The sequence below is a fragment of the Neolamprologus multifasciatus genome, chromosome 20, assembly GCF_963576455.1.
Source record: "Neolamprologus multifasciatus chromosome 20, fNeoMul1.2, whole genome shotgun sequence".
Lineage (NCBI taxonomy): Eukaryota > Metazoa > Chordata > Actinopteri > Cichliformes > Cichlidae > Neolamprologus > Neolamprologus multifasciatus.
In genome coordinates, this window is record NC_140458.1 from 33818902 (window position 1) to 33840436 (window position 21535).

The window sequence follows — 21535 nt, forward strand, 5'->3', positions numbered from 1 at the left end:
TGCTGTCCTGTAAGTTTATGATTGTTTCTGCTTCTGTTTGTTGACTTGAGATCATAGTTTGGCCACCTTTTCATTTAACACTGCATCTGTAATGGTTGCCAAAAATAAAAATCCACCCGCTTTCTATCTTTACTTGACTTCCCACAATGGAGTTAAATCAGCATGTAAATACTCCCAGAGTGAGAGAGGATTTTTTTCTTTTCTACTTAGCTGGCTCTGTTTATCTTAGATCTTTTAACAGACTAAGCATTTTGTTCTTGTGCAAAATTTAGTCCTAAATGCACTCAGGGAAAGTTGCTGAAACACATAACAGCAACTTATTTCTTTCTCTTACTGTATAGGGTAACAGTTGCGTGCTTATTTTGAATTATTGAAGTGGATCTCAAACAGACGATGTCAGATCAAATAACCGCTTTTCTAAAACACAGATTTTACATGAGCCTTTTTAAAATCATTCTTAGTCTTTTTTTTGTCTCAGAACAATTGAGGGAGGAGTCAGTTGTTGGGGTCAGCGTTTGGTTGAAATTGAGTGAAATTATGAGTAGCCCACCCCTTCACCTAACAAGCCCCCCTCCTTCCTCCCTCACATCTCCTCTCTATTGACGGGCTCGCCTGCATCATACTGAAGACCCCGTTGAGAGGATCTTTTCTCACTATATAGAGAAGATGCAGCTCCGACGCCTTTGAGATGATCGCCAGGATTTACTCCGCGCCTCTCTGCCCCTAAGTTCTCTAAAGGGCTGTTTTAAAATAACCACCTGGACTGCTAGCACTCTGAAAACATTTACCTAGTGGAGTGAATGTGAATGAACTTCCCTGTGTTTGCTGCCAAAGCGTCGGAGTCATCCAAGACTGTGAGCATATTTTTCTTCTGCGCGACCAGCTGTGGTTTCGAGCCGGTGCGTCGGTGCCTCTCGGCGCAGTTTGTGTTGCAGGTGCGTGGAGAAGCAGCGCGAGGACAGATGGCTGCGCTGACGATACAACGGACCGACAACTTTTTGCACACATTTTTACAGGTTTGTTAGATTCTTCTTGATTTTATTTTGTTTTAAGGCGGACGCGTTTGTTTGCTCCTCCTTTTCTCTGTTCTTTCTCTGAGTGTTCGCAACTTGTAAAATAGTATTTGGCTTCTCGGATGGTAAAATCATTATATGACAACTGAAACTAGCAGGAAACGAGGGGAGGGAACTAAAATAGTTTGCATATATTTTTTTGATGTAAACTTTTTTTTTTTAACTTCAAAGTTTAATTTTCAATTTGCATGATTGAAAAAAAATAAAAATGTAATGCTTATTTTTTTAAATCAATTTAAACTTTTGTTGACCCTGAAGATCATCGTGTAGGACAGGAAACCTGATGTGTTTTTGTATATTATTACACAGGACCGGACGCCCAGCTCTTCTCCAGAGGGGCCACCCAACGCCCTCTCCTTTCTAGCCACCACCTGCAGCCAGGCCTGGCAGGTGGGGAGCACAATGGGCTCAGAGGGTTCTCAGTTCCCCTATGAGGGCACCGTCAGCTCAACATCTGGAATGTTTCAGCTCTGGAGCAATGACATGCCACCCAGCACAGCCCTCAGCACACATCAGATGACCTTCACGGTGCCCAAGATGCAGTTCCCTGGACACATGCAGTCTGGCCTGGGTCACCATCATCATCACCATCACCCCCATCATCACCACCATGAGCTGCCTCTTACCCCTCCAGCTGAACCACCATCATCCTACTCCTTTGAACTCTCCCCTGTTAAAGTGCTGTCCTCGCAGCCACAGACCAACAGCCACTACTATCCTCAGCATAACAATGTGGGACAAAACTTCCCCAGCTTCCTCCCAAATTCATCAGGTAGGCATCCTTTGTCCGGAGGCCATGTGGATGAAGGGCAGCAATGGTGGAGCCTACCCCAGACCAACGCTACCCCTTCTAACCACCCCTTCTCCCTGGGCCGACAGCTGGTTTTGGGGCATCAGCCCCAGATAGCTGCTCTTCTCCAGGGCACCTCCAAAGGTCTGCTGAGCTCCACTCGCCGCTGCCGCCGCTGCAAATGCCCCAACTGCCAGGCGAATGGCGGAGGGTTGGAGTTCGGAAAGAAGAGACTGCACATCTGCCACATCCCAGAGTGTGGCAAAGTGTACAAGAAGACCTCACACCTGAAGGCTCATTTGCGCTGGCATGCCGGGGAGAGACCCTTCATCTGTAACTGGCTCTTCTGTGGTAAAAGCTTCACCCGTTCGGATGAGCTACAGCGGCATCTCCGCACGCACACCGGGGAGAAGCGCTTTGGATGCCAGCAGTGCGGCAAGAGATTCATGAGGAGTGACCACCTCTCCAAACACGTGAAGACCCACCAGACGAGGAAGAGCCGATCTGGACAACCTTCACAGAGCACGGACCCTCTGCTCACCAACATTAAGAGAGAATAATCGCTGTGGTTCTTCAGTCAGAGACAAGAATGTGTGACTCACACTCACTGCCATAGGTTTGCACTAGAGGGTAAGCGTCAAGCTCCCTGAATACATTCTGTTGTCAAAGCTCTGCTTTGGACTTCAAATACTACCATAAAGTATATTTAGTGATCATTTCGAGTTACATAATTATGTGCTGTTTGGAGCCACGCACCTTTAAAGAAAACTTGAAGCCTTTCTAAGCGATATTGTGAGAGTTTGTGCTGCATTCAGTGTACCTTTCTTCAAGCCGCACAAACGGATCTCGCCTAGAGTTAACTTAATTGTATCCCTTTCACATTTTCAAATTAATTTAAATTTGATCAGAGTTGGGGTTTTTTTTTTGTTTTTTTTAATTTTGTGATGTAAATATTTTTTTTCATGTGATGAATTTGCAAGACATGAAAAACATTTCAAAAGGCTTTCCTAATATGTTCCTAAATAAATGTATGCCTTAGTACAGCTCTGATTTCTGTCCCCTCGAGCGAATGGATGAACGCCTGTGTTACTGTTGATCGTTAGGATTTTATTCCAAAACATATGCTAATTTGTCTACTGCAAGGTAAGAATCTCTTTTTTAAAAAAATATAAACATGAGTGTCTCCGAGCCGCATACGTATCTGCCCTGAAGCAGTAATGTTCATTGCTGCAGATCAGCAAACATGTTACATTTTTAAGTTCTCTGTAAATTGTGTATAAATATCATGAACAGTTTTATTTGTATTATGGCAGCATGTAAATTTGAATAAACATCGTCCTTAAAACGGTTTCTAGCAACGTTCTCGTTTTTACACCTACAAGAAACTGAAGTAAAAAGACGTTTTGGGGTCAATCACAGTTTTAAACTTCTTAACAACTCATTCAGCAAATGTGTGAATTTCTCAGAGCAGTCTGAAGCACCCACTGAGCTAACCTTTTATTCAAATGATATTTTACTGCTTTCAGAATACGAGTGCTGCTCATTGTGCTGTCGGTGTGTGGGGGGAAGATCCTCATAAAGACCTAACACGGTGGCTGTTCAAAGATTTTCACACCTCAAAGTAAATACTCATCCCATTGATGGAGCTGTTTGTCTCGCTCGCTGCAATCAAGTTCACAGCCATGTGGCTTTTAATGAGTGTTTTCATTCTCTCAATGGAGAAAATTGAGTCAACAGATGCAACGGAGGGCACTGGAGAGGAATTCCCTGTGAATAGGACCCCTGTTGTTGAGACCCCCTCAGCAGCGGCAGGAACTCCCTTTGATTTTGCACCCTTGTGAAAGTTAATACCCCCTTCCCCCCCTTACTCCGCCACAAGCCTCCATATATCACAGCCACATTACGATCGGCCTCGCTTTACTGCCCAGAATGGGGCTTTATTCAAAGGCCAGCCAACCAGATGTCTGCTCATCCAGGGGTTTCTTCCCTTTGTTTTTAATCCTGTTTGAACTTTCTCCAGCTGGGATGCAAAAGCAAGCAAAATGCTTTGTCTTTGTCAGAGGTCCCGCGGTGGAGTCTGAGGACCTCCACAGCAAATTTGAAAGTTTAATCTGAATCAAATCAGAATTTAAGAGAATCCGACTGCAGAGCCCATCGAGTGAATTTCCTTTAAATTTACTTCCCTGATATCGAGGTCAAATACTTGCTCAAATACTCCGTATAGATGTTTGTGTATTTTAAAGTAAAAAAGTCTCAAATACAAAGAAAAACACAAAAACTACACTTTGTTTCAAAGACACTTTTTAATTCATATGATACAACTGTTTCTACTCAGTCAAGCATGTCATTAACAAACCCTCTCTTGGTTTTATGTCCTTGCGTTTGGTTCTCTGTAGTGGTATTCCTTTGTGTTACATGCAAAACTGCCTGATCAGTAATCCCCATGAAAAACCTCACCACTTCACATTAACTGCAGATACATTTTATGAGATGGTTCAAGTCATCTAATGCCCCATCTTTCAGTTTGCTTAAAGTAATTTAGTGTTGCCTTTTGGACCGATCGATTAGCGAGCAGCTTCACTGTTAGCAGGAAGCATGAGGCCTATTGATCTTTGGTGCAGCTGTATGATTCAACTCAACTGAGAATGGAAGCCTTGTGGGGACCTCTATTGGCCACAAAGAAGAACAGACCTACTCCGCTCTCTTCTTTTTGACACCGTCCAGATAGAAACACAAATAAGAGTAGCGGCAAGCTGAGCTGCAGTTGTGTTTGGCACTGTTGAGGAGGCGGGAGCATGCAGATTTGTCAGCATCGCTCTTTTTATGCAACAACATGTCATTTTCAATGGGACCATCTGGAACGGTGACATTTTTTGGCATACCTCGGTCATTCTTCGTGGTGCAAGTGAAAATGTATAATTGATGGTATGCACTGTACAGTATTTAGTCCATGTGGCCAAAAGCTAACAGAGTTTATAGAAATGGTGCACGGCTTTTAACATGACAAAAGTGGACCGATGAAACAATTCATATTCGTTTAAACCAATGTGCTGTTTTAAGGACCCCTGTCCCCAAAAATCACAAGCAACCCAAGTTGGCTTGTAAAGAAAGAACGATGTATGTAAAGATGTTGCATGCAGAACTTTGGGTCAGCACAGCAGGCCCTTTAATGCATATCTCGCAACTCCTCTGGAGTTGCCCAAAGAGTAAAAGTATTCTGAAGTGACGTCATACCCACAGAGAGCCTCCAGGGGGCTTCCTCATGCCTTTTTGTCCGGATCAAAGGGAGGCCGGTCAAACAGAATAACAGAGCAAAGAGGTGCTCTCAACATGGCGGCAAGAAAGAAAGTTCTTTTACTTGCAGATGAAAATTTGAGCGAGTAAAGTACTTGTGGCACATTCTGTCTTTCCTCTTCTTGTTGACACAAACGGCAAACTCAGTTGTCAGCAGGGAAATGAAAATCAAATGTAAAAACTGTGTTTGTCGTCGCAACGGGGCATCAGAAAACAAAAAAGCTCTTCAAGGAAGTTTAACCGAGAGTACAAGAGGAGCCAGAGCCACTCCTTCCACACTCTCATGCGCACAAACACATCCACGCATCATTTCATAAACATACATTCAGGCGCACACGTAACTCCAGTGACTTCCCCAGTTAGGAATGGAATCATCAAACAAATTCCCCTTGCCCTTTCAAAGAGAGAATATAAACTCTCAAAAAAGGTAAAAAGCAGAAACTGTCACGACAGTAAGTGTCCACGGAGTATTTTGTAACTATGAGTCCAGTGACATCCCACTGGCTGTTCATGTACACTGAAGGCGATCAAGGCTAAGTCACCTCCCTTTAAATGGCTCTCTAAAAAGGAGCAAAGTCATTTATCATAGTTGCAGCCCGTAGTTCCTTCATATAATCATCAGGGTCCTTCATTGATCTTCAGACTGAACCAGGTAAGGTGCAGTCTGGCATAAACAAATAGTCGATTCTTGTCTTCCCAGCTGTGGCCTTAGCTGCCGTCCTCCTGACCGATGACGCACACGGCACCAAAGTTCAAAGGTCATCCTCGGCTAGCTGGGCCAGGTTGCTGGGACGTCGTCCAGCTGATGGACCCGACAGTGGACCCTGGTTTCCAGCATCAGAAGCCTGACCCCTGCGGCAGCCCTCTCCTGCTCTCTGCTGGGGAGAGAGGGGATGTTCATCACAAAGATATACCGCATTTTGATTTTCATATCAAAAACAACACCGTTCTATCCCAGCACTTTTCTTTTACAGCCTGAAAAACGCACCGGCCCACCCATCTTCTGTATGTTCCCCAGCACAAGTATAGGAAACAATTATCTGCGTTTGATAGGCATCTTTTTCTCACTTCCTTTTGCTGAATTCTGTCTCTGCCTACTTCCTGTTTGTTGTGTGCCAAGTCTGTCCAACCTGAGTAAACAGAGAGCGAAACGAAGAACAACAACTTCTGACCTGTCAGCACAGTCCCTCTACGGACACGAGCCAAGTGATGACAGAGGGAAACTCTGCTAATGCTAATGCACGGAATCCCAATAACAGGATGCTCCTATTTTTGAATAAAATTCCAAGCTTCCAGGACAGCGAGACCCGAATTCTTACTGTGAAGCTGTTGTAATCGGGTTACCTTCGAGTTTTAATAATTCCTTTACCATCCAACAGGGGGGGAAATAACTCTTTTTATGACTCAACAATGTCTCTACGGTGTGTCTGAAAGAATAGTTACCATTTTAATGCTAAATGCCTTTAAGGAAATCCGTGTAACCTTAATTAGACCTTATTTCCACTGTAGAGCTTTGTGACGCTTTTTTGCTATTAATTAATTGTAACGTTTTGTGCGAAATAATTACATGTGTACCATCGAACCAACCCCACAGACTGATTTGTGCATACGTATACACTACCTGTACACTTTGTGTGGTTGGGGTGTACAGCCCATTTGACACAGCTTGACAGTTTGGCTGATCAGTTAAGCCAAGTCGGACATGTGATGGAGAAACAGTGTGGGAGTCAGCAGGGCATGGCTGGACCACAGTGGGCTGCAGAAGCAGGTAAGAACAGATAAGTCTCTAAGTACAGGAGTGCATGCACACAATACCATTTGCTGTTTTTTATTAATATTTTATTTTTTTTGCAACATTCCAGTCCAGAAGCCGTAAAGAGATAAACAGGCCATGCAGTGTCTCATGAACAGAAGGATTGAGTTTGAGTAAGCAGTTACTGCTGGACAGTGTCACTGTATGCAGAGATGAAAGAAACACGAGTGACTTACATCCCTCAGCGAGTAGGTCTCATTGGATCCTTGGCTCTGGCCTTGGCTTGGAAGGTAGAGCGCAGGAAGGGAGGTGTTGTGAGAGTGAAGGGAGGGCAGTTTATGACGGTCGATGGAGGCAGAGGAGTGAGGCCGCAGGGCACTGGCAGCAGACAGAGGGGGCCTCATACTGCGGCCCAGGCTGTTAGACTTGCTCTCTCGCCGCTGGTACTCAATAGGCGACTGTAAGGCTGAGAGAGAGACAACAGAGGCAGGTCTTATGAAACTCTGCTGCTGATTCTGAATCTTTTATAAAACAATGCATCCAGAGGATTTAAGTATTTGTTGAGGAAATGAAGACATCTATGATAAGACATATTTTTATATTATTACAACATCACAGCATTATATTGTAATCATCACCTGCTTATACAGGCTGCTCAGTACCACCAAGAAATCCTCAATAAATACAAGTGCTTTTGAAAAGCAATGACTAACATTAAGTTTTGTTGATAAAAAATGCCACATAAAGAAAGTTAATGGGTTCTTCGTGTCCGTGTTCCATAAAAAACACAGTGGATGATACCAAATCCTTACAACTTTAAAGTTATGATCATAAAAATGCAAATTAAATGTAAAGTTCTGACATAACACTACAAAAATCCACAATGACAGTCTTTTATCTTTTTCATGCAAAGCCAAAACCGTGAAAAAGTTGGTCAATATATTTACATATGCCATGCTTTATGCTAACTTCATGCAATCTTGCAATTTTAATAATAATAATTTAATATTTTCTAACCTTTTTTCTTCTAGGTGTGCTGGGAATATAAAGACTACACAGTCCTGTAAGCTTGTCACATAGACAATAAATGAAAAATGCTCTAAACTCCAAGCTAAAGTATAACTTATAGATGTGAGAGATCCATAAATTACTCCCCCACTGCAGCATGTCATTGAATTTTTATCATCTCTCCCCCTTCGTCTGCTATCTTTTTCTTTGCCATCACCCCCACTGCCCCTCACTGAGCGTGGTTGAGTGCTTGCTCATAAGGGATCGCTTCACTTCACCACGGCCTGAGGTGACTGTTGTTGTGATTTGGTGCTATACAAATTAAATCTGAACTTGTGAAATTAAATTGAAATGTGAGTCTTCTTTACTCGGTTGCCACTTACCATTAAGGAAGTTGCGCTGGCTTTCCAAGATCTGAACCACATCATTGACCCAGGCCCTTCCTATCTCTGGGGAGGAGGCCTGCATCTGGAAGCGCACCACACTTCCATCGGGATTGCGTGATGTCAGCACGAAGCGCGCATCGTCGCTGTCCACACTGGGCTCCACCCCCAGGCAGCTCACCTGAAACATATATATATGATTCGACTTGTTAAATGCTTTGGTAACACACGCACGCCTCTAAAAAGTCCACAAGACAGAATTATGTAAGCCAGGCAGGAATGAGTGTGTTTTGGTTCTGTTACGTAACTTCTAACCTGGGAGTGAGTTGAACTTTCTCTTTTCTTTTTATTAGTGCATACAGTTCATAAAAACATCCTGTGTGGCTCATTTGAGTTTATTAAGGCTTAGTAGGCTCTCACCTTGATGCTGTTTTTAAATATGTATCCAGGGAGTGAAAAGCCTTTCTTCCTGTCTATCGGCTCACTAAAGATGACCAACTGCTCAAACAGGAAAACGCGTCTTTCCTTGGCACGAGACAGGAAGCCACTGTCCTGCTCTATAACAGTGAAGGTGTCCTGCTGGAGAAGCTTGCCCTGGGCTGTGATCTTACCCTGGTAAAGTTAAAACAAAACAAAAAAACGGGGAAAGTAGTTAAACTGTGGTTTTCGTGAGCGGAACACAAATTATTCCGAGGCAAATTTTTGGAGGAAAGATGATCCAAACATCCAGAGACATACCTCAAAACCTTGTAGTCTGCCCACATTCATCATGTCATTGCAACGTTTTGGCACAAAACACATCACTTCTACTGCTTTCTGTTTAGAAGGGGGAAAGGCAATTAGAAGCACAGTAACGACAGCAACTATGTTGCTAGGAATTGGATTAGCAATCTTAGAAAGCATTTATCAAGTATGGAATAAAGCAAATAATTTGTGAGTGATGTGAGGCGTTCACTCGCCTCCTTCTTTAAACTATTACAATCTGCACAACACTATTGTTCCCTCATATTTACCAAAACAAGTCCAATTTTATATTCCTCAAGCCATCAAATTTCTAAACATGGGCAACGCATAGGAGGCTAAATTGATGTGGCTAACGTTACCCCTAAGATGCAAGGACACTGAAAGTGTTTGCATATTGTGTGCTTATGGCTGCTTATGTTGATGTTCTTATATGGTGTATACAAATGTCAGCCACAATTTCCCCACACGGACAAATAAATGTATCTATTTAAAGCGCAAAGAGCAAAACCCACCTCCAGCTCCTCCGTGTCCATCCCAGCTTTGGTGTAATACTTTAGGAAGTCCTGTTGAAATAAACACAGCACGGTCACCGGAGCATTCAGGGTTTGCTGGCCAGAGAGGCAGTATTTATGAGCACCATGACTCGAGGACTTTTACACACTATTGTTTAAATTTTAGAATAAAGAGCCTCTTTCTCTCCCGCTTAATCGCACCCCGACCAGACAACATTGTGTGTGATCAGTTTCTGCACAGAGGTTTGTATGTAAGTGTTTTGGTTTTTCTACTTGTACGTTTGCAACCCCATAGCAGACACGGCGCTGGTGTTTGGCTAACAGTACAGCAATGACATGCTTGTTACCTTGAGCAGAAGCTGATACTTCATGATCCTCTGGACGGGTTTGATGAGCAGGTCGTTCAGCTGCAGCCTGTGGCCCAGCTGCTGCCGGAGCTCCTAACAGCGGAAACGGACGCAACATTTTATCGACGTGGCAGCGCAAAACACGGCGGCAGTTGGCCTGTATAATTCCTCTATGACCATAAAGCACAGGCTCTGCAACTAATACCTATTAGTCTTGTTCTTGCTGTCAATTTGAATAATAACAAACGGCAAATCACAAAACAAAGTCGCACGTACACAGTCGTGGGCATAAACAGAACAGAAATATAAACAGCATCTTGAAGATGGTTAGGTTGAAATTCACTCACCTCAAAGTAAGTCTCGATATATTCTGAGACAATGTGCTCTGACTTGGGCTTGTTCTGACAGTACACGACATACATATGCAGGCGCCTCTCCTGCAATACGAGTCACATTATAAAATCATTTCACTGAGCATTTTGGTACAAAACGTTAGCCACATGGTAAAAGACAAAAAAAAAGACTCACGATGAGAAACCCAGATCTTAAGGAGCATTACAAGTAAATGAAAATGCCCATGAAAGTGAGTACAAACATGAGCAATCAATGTGCGGGTCTCTGGTTGCTCTTTGGGATGAAAGGGAGCAGCGCAATAATGATTCGTCTAAGACTGGGCCTTTGAAGCCAGCTCTGTCTGGTAGTGCCTACTCTTGTGTGACTAATTGGCGTGGAAGTGCAGATGTGGCAGACCTGAGAGGCCTAATGGCGTTATATGTAGATGAGCATCAGGTTATGTATAATTTACCCAGGTTGCCCTCTGTGTAACCAGAGCCTTTTAAAGGCTGCCAATATGGGAGTACACCTAGCAACAGACATGGCTCTGTAACCTAGAGAACAGCGAGCTGCTACACCTCAGTGGACGTCGTGTAACGCTGCAGACAGCGACCGCTGACACGCGAGGGTCACATGTTCATGTGTGTCTATATATGCAGCACATGTGTTGTATACAAGTGACGCAGCTTGTTAAAAGCCAACTGCGTTTTCTGTTTTTCATTAGGACCGTGTTCCCAGTCTGCTTGTTTTCACAGTTTGACACCGTGCTTAGATTTAGTTACAAGTTTTTTTATTCCCCCACAGGCTTTTTAAGTTAATTGTGCAGAGGGCTGAGCCTTATTGGATTGTTTAAAGAGCTACAGTCAGAGACAGACACACATTTAAGTTAATCACAAAAAGAAGCGATTTGGTAAAATCTCGTCTGCACGTGCCACCACTCACTCAATATACATAAATCTAATTTTCCTGCTGTATCAGTGTTGTGACCTTATAGTGACTCTGGCTCTGTTCTACTGGCAGAACAATCTACTAAACAGGGAATCTTTTTGCACGTGTCATCGTTCTTGAGTCGAGATGTGAAAGAAACAGGACGCTGCTTTTGGGAGGGGAGGAAAAAAAATGTTTCATATCAAAAAGTCTGAGCTTAAAATGTATTATTCTTCCTTTTATTCTTGTTTGCTTTTCAGACTGTTTTCCCCCTGGTGTTTCCTGACCAGTCGTCCAGCCCAGACTGCAAGATCAGACAGCGTGTCATGTGTGTGTGTCTGTTAGCCATGTGCACGCTTGTAAAAACACAGCCTGACTAAGACGTATCAGTAACAGGGAAGAGGAAGGAGAGATGTTGGCAGCTGAGAGAGACGGAAAGAGGTATGGTAAAGGATAAGCAGGAGCTCTGTGTTTTGTTTTCTGTAGCTCTTTTTTTATCTTTACTCCAAACAGCACAAAAAGTAGACCTAGACACGTGCACTGTGTGCGTACGTGCATTTGTGTGTGTGTCTTTACACCATACTCACATGTTTAATGAAGAGCTGAGCCAGCCGCTCTGGCTCTGCCAAACACTTCTCCAGCTCTCCCAGGAAGTAGCTACATAGAGGAAAAACACACACATGCACAAAACGGAAGGTCAGAGTTCCCTCCTGCACTTTTTTCCCTTTGTCCTCTCTGAGCTACAAGCACGTACTCGGCAATTTATTGTTTGCCTTTCATTTTGCGTGCAGTCAGAGCAAGCGTAGATTTTTCACACACTTTCCTCCTCTCACTTCTGTGAGAGAAAAAATAGGGACTTACTCTTTATGCCAGTCAAATATTTGATGAATGTTCCCGAAAACAATTTTGTCTTTTCCCTTCATGTCCTCCTGCACACCTTTGGCGCTCATTGTGGCCATGTAGCCCTGTAAAAAGGAAAGAAAGCAGCCGTTGTTTCTTAAGTCCTGCAAAAATCTGCAGCTGGCTCGAAACAGTAAAAGTAAATACAGTGAAGTTGTTATAACAAAGAGCAGCAATCACACACCCACTGTTATGGAGCTTTAATTAACCTTCACATGGCAAGAATTCATTTCTGAACCAAAATATCTTGAGCTATTTTCAGCACTAGGAGATGGATCTCTGGCAATATAACACTCCTCACGCTAATAATTCACAAAATCTGCTTAAGTTTGGAGATGGTGTGATGGAGGCAGACCGAAGTGTGGAGTAAAGTGACAGAACTGTGATGGTTAAGCTTTAGAGCTCGCTTTGAAAGACTGCGTGGATGACTAAGCGTGCTCCTTTTTGTCAGGGGGATTGTGCGTTCAGACTCGGTGGTTTACCTCCACGATGAGCCCCAGGTCTGACACGTAGTACTTCTCAGTCTCAATAAGCTCCTTCAGCACATACCTATAAAAATATAAATGAGGAAAGATTACGGTTAGGGTTATCTCACTGAATTCTTTCTGCACCCTGCAAAACACTTCATTTTACAGGTCCCAGTTTCCTAATATATTTCCAGAATGGAAATAATAATAACAAGTTTATAAGGAGTTTCCTGGAAATGAAGATGTGATTTGGTACAAGCTAGAGAGAAAACACGGCAAGTATTCAGACCATACACTCTAAGTCCAATAAATCTAATTAACTAACAGAATTATTAACTGAGGATCAGCTGAACGTGCAAAATTTAAATAAACACCTATGTTTATGTTTTCCATGACTTGTGACTGCCTTGCACTCTTTATCAGGAGGAAAGCTAAGATACCACGTCATGACCACAGTATGGAGCGTTGGTCATGTGACAACTGCTAATTAATGCTTAGCAGTGTTGGGAAGGTTACTTTTAAAATGTATTCCAGTACATTACAGAATACATGCCCCAAAATGTATTTTGTAATGTATTCCTTTACGTTACTCAATGAGAGAAACGTATTCTGAATACTTTGGATTACTTAACATATTATCATGCTGTTTACAACTACATGAATGTACTATTGCTGTGTGATTTATTACTGTTACTGAAGGTCCGCGGCTCCGAACCGTAGTAAAGGGACCTCTGGCTAATATGTCGGTTCCGTGTTGGGCTCGTAGCCGAAAAATAGCTTTACTTTGTTGTCTGGGTCAAGTTTGAGACAGAGAGAGGCGTTGAAAGGCTGCTCCAACAGAACTTATTGTTTCGGAGGAAAACACGAACACAGTGAGTCTTAATAGCTTACTTACAACTGGGCTCGTCAGGCTCTCTTCTTGGCTGCAGTGGTTATTATTATATTTACATGCTTCCAGCTCCCGTTTTTGCTCGATGACAACTCCTACTTTTCCACTTTCTTTTTTCTTCTCCCTCCCTCGCTCACAGACACATAACGGGTATGGCAGTCCATTCTCCCTGCAGCACGGACTACACTGCCCATGAAGCTACATTCTTTAGCGCTATGCCTGTAGCATTCTGCCTATTAGCTTAGCACAACAACAACAACAAAAAGGCCTCTCTCACCCAGGAAACACAGTCGCAGAGAGAGAGCGTCACCCTGTAACCATGGCAACCATAACGCTGCCACCTGGAACAACAGAACGTAGCTGTCAAACAAAACCCAAACAGTCCTGACCCGCCACAATATGAAACAGGAAAATACCGTCTGTAACTGTATTCTAAATACCACCTTTTTAAACGGTAACTGTAACGGAATACAGTTACTCATATTTTGTATTTTAAATACGTAACGGCGGTACATGTATTCCGTTACTCCCCAACACTGATGCTTAGTAATAGTAAACATTACTAGTAATAATAGTAATGTTTAAAGCTCAACAGATAAGTAAGATGATCCACATAAATCATTACAGTTTTACCACCTAAAAACACATTTCACAAATAAACTTCAATCTAAAACTATCAGTACTTACTATATGAGTCGTCTTAAAGCACTGTGTCTGTCTTCAGTATTATTGTTATTCCTTTTGTTTTTTTCAGAAGTCAATCTGAATTTTTAGACTAGTAAAAGGAAAAGCTTCACTTTTCTCTTCTTTGGTGCAGTGACCTGCCCTGTAGGTGCTTCTGAACAGACATTTATCTCGTCATAGCAGGAAAAGGACCATCAAACATATTAACAATGGCTCAGTTATTTGAAGTGTCCAAGTAAAGTGTCGCAATGAACCTGAAAATAAATCAGCCGAATGGAACAAAGGCACCATTAATCTTAGTAATTACTCTGCATATTCTTTTATAAGTCAGACAGCGATTTGTGGGAAATCCTCAAAATAAGTCATTTAGTTCCACCATCAACTCAACATGCAATGCCCCATGACTCTCTGCAAGGAGGCGCGCTCAGCTGCATCTCGGCTGTGAGTTGAGCTGCAAGTGCTAACGCTTTCTAAGAGCAGCTGCACTCAAATATATTGCTGTTTGAGACAACACATTTATTTAAAGAATGGACGACAGCCCGAATTGCCATCGGGCATAAATTAAGTGACGTCTGAAACACATACATGCTTTTCTCTAAGGCACTCTTCCTCTCCTCCTCGGTGTCAGCCGCAGCTGACCATTGGCTGGAGGTGTCGTCCATCAAGACGGACTCGCTGTCATCTGGCAGAACACCGATGGACTGCGTGTCCTGAGGAGGAAGAGACAGGCAGACAAACTGTTTATCAAAGGTAATGTGGATCATGCCAGGAATAAAGTAAACAAAGGGAGATAAAGAGCAGGAGAGAAATGGTAATGATGCAGGTTGCCAGGGTGACCAGGGAGCGCAGAGAGACACGAGTAACAGAGATTGAATGATAAAAAGATCTGATTCAGATTGTTGTTGTTAATGATGCATGCTGTGACACACATAGAAAAAACAGATAAAGAGTCAGGGGGGGGAAAGGTCCCTGTGCTAATAAATAAAGCTGTTCCTGATAATCATTTAGAACAAACCTGTGTTTGTTCACGCATGGCACATCTCCTTTGGTTTAACTTGGCACCAGCAGCTTTTACATTAGTACTTCCTGCCTTATTGGCCACGTTGTACCCGAGATAAACCCAGGGTTACTGCGATCTAATCGATTGTGTTCATGTGGTACATACGTGACCTCCTTTTTCAAGCTTTTTCCTGGAATTGATATAATTTCCTGTGGGGGTTCTAGCGCAAATATAGAGTCATTGTGCACACCGCAAAGAGGGCCTGCAAAGATTTAAGTCATGACTAACTCAACAGAGACGTGCTTAACCTCTGCAGACAACCCTTAGTTTGTCTATGTTAGCATTCTCTCTCGCGATAAGCACACTTATCCCTTTTAAATTGCCATAAAACCTCACTACCTAACTGTATCTATTTAAAAAGTTGCTCCTTCTATTTTTAAAGCATTTCTTTTTAGCCTTTTCACTCTCTCCCGACTCTGGAAACCTATAGGGGCAGCCATCTGTCTTTACCTAAATCCCAGTGTCCCCTTGTCCCAGTCAAGCAGAACCACCCCGCCTTAAACACATACACAAACCACCAGACACACACCTAATCACTCAGACCCGCCTGGCAGAAGGCTGCCCAAAAGAGAAATAAATTCACGGCTGGACTGATACACATATAAGCAAACGGAAAGAGGGACAAGACTCTCCTTTTCTCCTCTGGTCTAGTTCAACTTGTTCACCTGCGTTCCCCTCGATAAACTTGCTGCCATCAAGAAGTTTTGAGCTTCCTGTCGTGTCACAGTGGTGCGTGTGAAAGAGACAAAGCCAAGTAAGAGAGACAGAGAGGCTCCACGAAGACCCTCTCTCCCCCAGCTCGTCTTGCCCCGCTAGGAGTGCTCCAGCCTAGCTGACAGGTCTCCCTGGCTCCCTGATCATTTCCAGGTGTGCTGTGGCAAAACCCACAGGAAAAAAAAATCCCTCGTCTCTCTCTGTTGTACGTTTTGTTTTCTAGCCAGAAGCCTGCGAAATAAACTGACAACAGTTTTAGAATAAGTCGAGGCCAAACCTTTCCAAGCAAGTAAGTTCAGTCGAGAGCGAAGTGATTACAAAACGATGGGTAAAAGAAATACAAGCTCCGCGTTTTATGTGTAGAAGTCAAAGAAGAATTTTATCTTAAGTGTAATTATCTGGATATGAGAACGAAAAAAGGATGTTTGCATGTAGAGGTTTGCACCACAGAATATTTGCATTGACTATATTTTTGTCTTGGATTGAAGCACAATGTTTTAATCTAATAAATAAATTGTCCATAATTTGATATCTGCCTTTTGTTATTTCATATTTATAGCTGTGGACCAACTTTTGATTGCACTCTTCACTTGGAACACAGACTGCTGCAAATCACCAATAGTAAAGTGAATTTAAAGGCCCTCATGTAAGGAAACATGAATCTGTGTGGCTTAAAATGTGATTGTTTAAACTGTAGTATAGGTATTACGGCCTGTGCTTGAAACTGTGGTGGCATCAGCAACTTTTTATTTTTATAAGGGATGGGGCAAAGCAATCCTTATGCACACAAGTGCACATCAAAGTTATGATACTGTGATACAAACAGAGTTGGGTGATTTCATTATGTCTCAAGTGCAGAAAAATCGAATTTAACAGCAATAAGTGTCGCAAAGCAAAGGATGGCTTTGAAGAGCGCTCACAACAAATGCACCACATAACTCTTTTCACAGTTTCTGTCCCGGTTTGAGTTAAAGTTTGTTCTTTTAGTTAAGAGTTTTCTGTTTGATACTTTTTATGAGTGAAGATCAGAGACTGTACCCGCTGTTTTTCAGGAAAAAGCGATTTAATAGATCTGTTGATCATTTGTTCCGGCTTGTTTTTTAACACAACGGCTTGTTAGACCTGCGGACATCGTGCTTGATCAAAAACACTGTAGCTTTATTTAAAAAAGGTGGGCGGGGGAGACGAGCAGCGCATTTAACACTGAGCCCGTTGGCGGAGAAGGTGGTGTAGATGACAGGAACCATCGGAGATGACTGACATACATAATTTAATCTCTCTCACACCACCTCTCTGTGTGTGTAGCTTTCGCTCTCCTACCAAACACTGGCAGTAAAAACACCACAGCGCTGACCTCATCCCTCTGATGTAATCCCGCTATTGTCTTTCAAAGCGTTGTTGAGGCTGAAATTATAGTTTAAGTGCCCAGGTCTTGATTCAACAACAGGACATCGTTATTGTTTCCTGTTGATGGGACGCAGGCACCGCAGGTTAACGCAACACTCCCGCTGTTCAAACAAACACCATTTTCCAGCGAGCTTCTAGCAGCAAAAGGGGACCAGCCAGCCTAAGACACGCCTTTGCCACAAGCAGTTTGATGGAGAAATGGAGACGGGCTCGCTTCTTTGTTAAGCATTTCTTTGTTCTAAAAGTGAAGTCATCTTTCACCACATTTGCCGTTTCTTATTCATCTCCAGGCCTTCTGCAACATGTTGAATGTGAGTCATGCATCACACTGGCCACGCTCAGATTCTGCCCTCTGGTCCTCGGGGCATCGATCTGGTCTGAGATAGCGCCGTATTCAGTTTGTCTCCATATGCATATTTATGTCTGCATTTGTGTACATATATATACACACACACACACATATATATGTCTGCATATGTATGTAGCATATGTGGCTACAAAAAGCAGCCCTTCTACGCGCGTTTGTGTGCTCATGTTGCTTCATCGTCGAGCTCCTCCAGCAGCAGTGGAGTTAGTCATTTCCAGCTCTGGCTGGAGGGCCATGGAGACAAAGAGCGCTGATGTCACCTCCCCACCAGGCTACGTCCTCACTGAGAGTATTATTTCTACTCCTCTCTGAGACTGTCAGCCAAAATGAATTGGTAATGGATTATTTTCATAGTTTAAATCTCGTAGCCAGCTACTAGATCATGTAAAACAGGCCACCTTTCAAAAGATTATTAACTGCATTTAAGTTAGCAACGTATAAGTTCTGCTTGGTGTCATTTCTATGCGATACTTATCATATGTGATATGAGATATAACAGGACAGGGTTGGGTGTTGTTTTGATAGCATATCAAGATGGCAGACCTGGGCGTTTGGCAGTGACGTGCAGCCAATCAGCGAGTCAGTTATGCAGCTGGGTGACTGTAGAGTAGCTGGTGACAGGTCCTCAGGGCTCGCCAGGCCATCTTTCCACTCCTGGAATACACACACACACACGTTTGCAGTGTCAGAATAACAAAATCTGTTGCATGCATATGTGTTCTGGCACAGAGAGACAACTCTAAAAAGAAAAAGAGGACCAGTGTTGGGTAAGTTACTTTAAAATAGTAACTTAGTTACATTACTAGTTACTTCTATCAAAAGTAACTCAGTTACTTCAAGTTACTCGTTACTTTCAAAGTAACTAGTTACTAGGGAAAGTAACTTTGGTTTTACTCAGAATTCTCTTGTTAATGTGTTGCTTCCGTAACTTTGCCAGTCTTCTAGCTTGCTTACTTGCCACAAGTGCACTGTGCCACCTACCAATAGAAAGGAAAAGATAATGTGCATATTTCCACGAGAGAAATCCCACGCCTGGACCGTCAATGACTGCTGCCATGATTCTAGCCTATGTCACAGCGTCATGTGCGCTTTTTACATCCAACACAAAAACTGCAGTCGTGGTGCTTTGATTGTACTCAGAACTCGGAAATTCTGCCTTCTGAATATGAAGATGTAGGTAACACCAGACTGCAGATGAGCTGCATACAGGACTGGACTGAGACAAAAAATCGGCTCGGGCATTTTGACTAGAGACCGGCCCACCATTATAGGAAAAATCATAAAGTCTTTGAATGAAAGCAAACACTGTTGTGACAGTGATGTTCACTGTTTTGATGGTATATATGCATCAATCTATCAATCCTTTGTTGTAAGATTCAGATAATTATTTTTTAAAAGCGAGACATTTTAAATGAGAATAAGAAAAAAGTATTTCTTTGTGCCCCCCTCTCCCTTTTAATGCCCTACCTGCCCCCCTGGCAAAACTTTGCTAGATCCGCACCTGCACAGTTACCAGCTGTCAGCTACCTAAAAAGGATCCTGGGGTTATCTGTCTCTCAGAAACAGTTCATAACTTCCCTTCAACTCATTCATGTCACCTAAAAGGTAAACCTGTTTCTCCATCACCTGTTCAGCTCTGATGATTCAGTAAGGACATCTCCTGGTTTCATCTTCATGTTTCCCTCTCACCAGATCACCAAACCGACATCATGACCAGCAGCTTTTTTGCAGCTGTGGCTCCAGCAAACATCAGCTGATACTAGAAATTAATATTAAATACATTCTAACAACAGCTGATCAAGCTTAAACGTGCTGCTGTTGTTTAGCGCGACATCGGCTGGTTTCCTCTTTCTGGCGCAAAGTGGGCGATAAACAAACAAGAGAGCCGATCAGCTGATCATTGATCAGTTTTCATGATTGAAGTAGAAACGGGAGAGGGAGGGGGGAGAATGAGAGAAGAAGAGGCAGCTGTGCAGCAAAGACAGAATAACTCCAGCTTTGTGTCTTTTTCATTGTAGCTGAATTACGGGACAAACTGTTCCTTTTCACCTCAATAAGAAACGCGTAATATTTTCTCTGAATACCAGACGGGACGGTTGGCAACTCTAATAACTTATGAACAAAATAAAGTTCAACATCATTAACTTCATAGCACCCACCCCGCTGTATAGAAACTCCGTCATGCTAGCTAGTACGCAGTACGGAAAAAGTCAGAATAACGAAAATAAACTCCACCTAAACTTGGTTTATATCTGACCCAGATAGACTGCAGGTCATAACTTCTTACCTGAAGTTCAGTTCACACTTGGACCTCGGGTCTCTTTTCCTTCTGCGTTCCCTTTCCCTCCTCCACCTGCTGCCTCCACCACTTGCTAATGTTATTGAATCTGTGGAAGCTCCGCGATAGCCACCACACGAAGTAACGAGTAACGACCCTATCTAAATCCCAGTAACGACTAACGCGTTCCTGATTTTGGCATAATAACTAGTTACCGTGCTCGTTACCACAATAATAACGTAGTTACTGTAACGCATTACTTAATAACGCGTTAGTCCCAACACTGAAGAGGACACATAAGAGAACAGGGTTGGGTGAGAGACTGCAGGAAGAGCCAGCGATGCTGCTGTCATTCACAGTGACACTGCTAACTGACATGGTACTTGTTCCTCCGGGGATTAACTCTACATCAAACCTGCTTCTCCACTGACAACCTCGTGCTACCTAAAGTAAACAAGTGTGGTCAAGATGTTGGTTCTAATGTGTGTTTGCCCAAGAATGAAGTTTTGCATGCATCACAACCAGTTTATACAAATACCTACTGTTAACGAGGTGCAGCAATAATTTCAGTTTACTTATGAGGCGGTTCATGTGAAATGTGCAGAACGGAACTGCAAAACTCACCAGGCAAAGCTTTGTTTGATTAGTTCATGTGATCGAAAAAAATTCTCACCAGTTCTCCGTGGGTGACAGGCAGGATGGTGAGACTGTCTACAGGCCTTGGGAGGCTCCCCATGTCTTGGTTCTGGCTGTGGGATGGAAGACATGCAGGCTTTCCCTCAAGTTTGCGGACCTGACGCTCTCCTTTGGCGGTGGATCCAGCGCTAAGTTTGCGGACAGGGTTTGTGAGCCATTTTTTAAGGGTGCTCACAGAGCGCCTGGAGCCCGGGGAGCTGGGGGCCGAGCTGCCTGATGCCTGCGGGGGCAGCGACGCCACGGAGGTGGAGATGCTGCCCTCGCTGCCTGCTGCCGAATACGAGTCTGAAGAAAAGGCATAAAGAGACAGGAGAAGCAAAAGGTTACTGGTGGAGGAAAACAATCAATAGATAAGAGTTAAATGGGTCATGAGGCAGAGTAAAGGCTCCAAGTACAGACTTAAGGTAATCAATGAATCTGTGGACTTCAACAAATGTGCAAAAAGAGCATTTTGTTTCAGGGACACAACCCTCGCTTGACTAGTAGACGAGGCTTAACTGCAGGTGTGCGAGGCGATGCAGAACTGAAGGCAGAACACATGTCAACACACCAGGAGTGAAAGATTAACGAGAGAAATCAAAATAAAGAGCGGAAATATAAATTTCTGTTCTACAAACACGCCTGTGCAGGTGTGCAACTACACTATAAAAGATGTTTTCATTATGCAAAGCAGACTTTTGTCTTCTTTTTTTTACATTGCTGAGCTGTGCACCAGTCCACGCCATCGTTATTTGACCACATTCTGATTCAGGCCGACAGCAGAGGTAGTGAGGGTCGGTATTCGAAACAAAAATACACTAAAGAGCAGTTGCAGATCGACTGCTGCACACTGATGTCAGGAGGACATGGGAAGTGAGTTGGGGGTTGAGCTGGGACCGGACATCCTCTTTAATCCTTTTTAGAAGGGGA

The 21535-nt window shown here is 43.2% G+C and overlaps 2 protein-coding genes across 8 annotated transcripts in view; one reads left to right on the forward strand and one right to left on the reverse strand.

The window, feature by feature from the left end:
- Nucleotides 1-224: 224 nt before the first annotated feature.
- sp5l (Sp5 transcription factor-like) lies at nt 225-4067 on the forward strand. Its single transcript, XM_085145756.1, has 2 exons — nt 225-1016; nt 1383-4067. The coding sequence occupies exons 1-2, from the start codon at nt 807-809 to the stop codon at nt 2421-2423; spliced, it is 1251 nt and encodes a 416-aa protein (XP_085001882.1). The 5' UTR covers nt 225-806; the 3' UTR covers nt 2424-4067.
- Nucleotides 4068-4147: 80 nt separating this feature from the next.
- The window catches only part of arhgef25a (Rho guanine nucleotide exchange factor (GEF) 25a), a 46575-nt gene continuing 29187 nt past the window's right edge, over nt 4148-21535 (reverse strand). For 2 of the 7 annotated variants that reach the window (XM_085145750.1, XM_085145753.1), the window contains 15 exons: nt 20604-20911; nt 18196-18306; nt 14690-14814; nt 12547-12613; nt 12026-12129; nt 11752-11821; nt 10252-10341; nt 9905-9997; nt 9558-9608; nt 9040-9117; nt 8722-8913; nt 8302-8482; nt 7147-7376; nt 6779-6913; nt 4148-6035 (listed from right to left, as the gene is read on the reverse strand). In XM_085145750.1, the coding sequence (XP_085001876.1) occupies nt 5910-6035; nt 6779-6913; nt 7147-7376; nt 8302-8482; nt 8722-8913; nt 9040-9117; nt 9558-9608; nt 9905-9997; nt 10252-10341; nt 11752-11821; nt 12026-12129; nt 12547-12613; nt 14690-14814; nt 18196-18306; nt 20604-20911 (1961 nt within the window). In that variant the 3' untranslated portion in view covers nt 4148-5909. The other 5 variants (XM_085145749.1, XM_085145752.1, XM_085145751.1 and 2 more) reach the window with 4 other exon arrangements.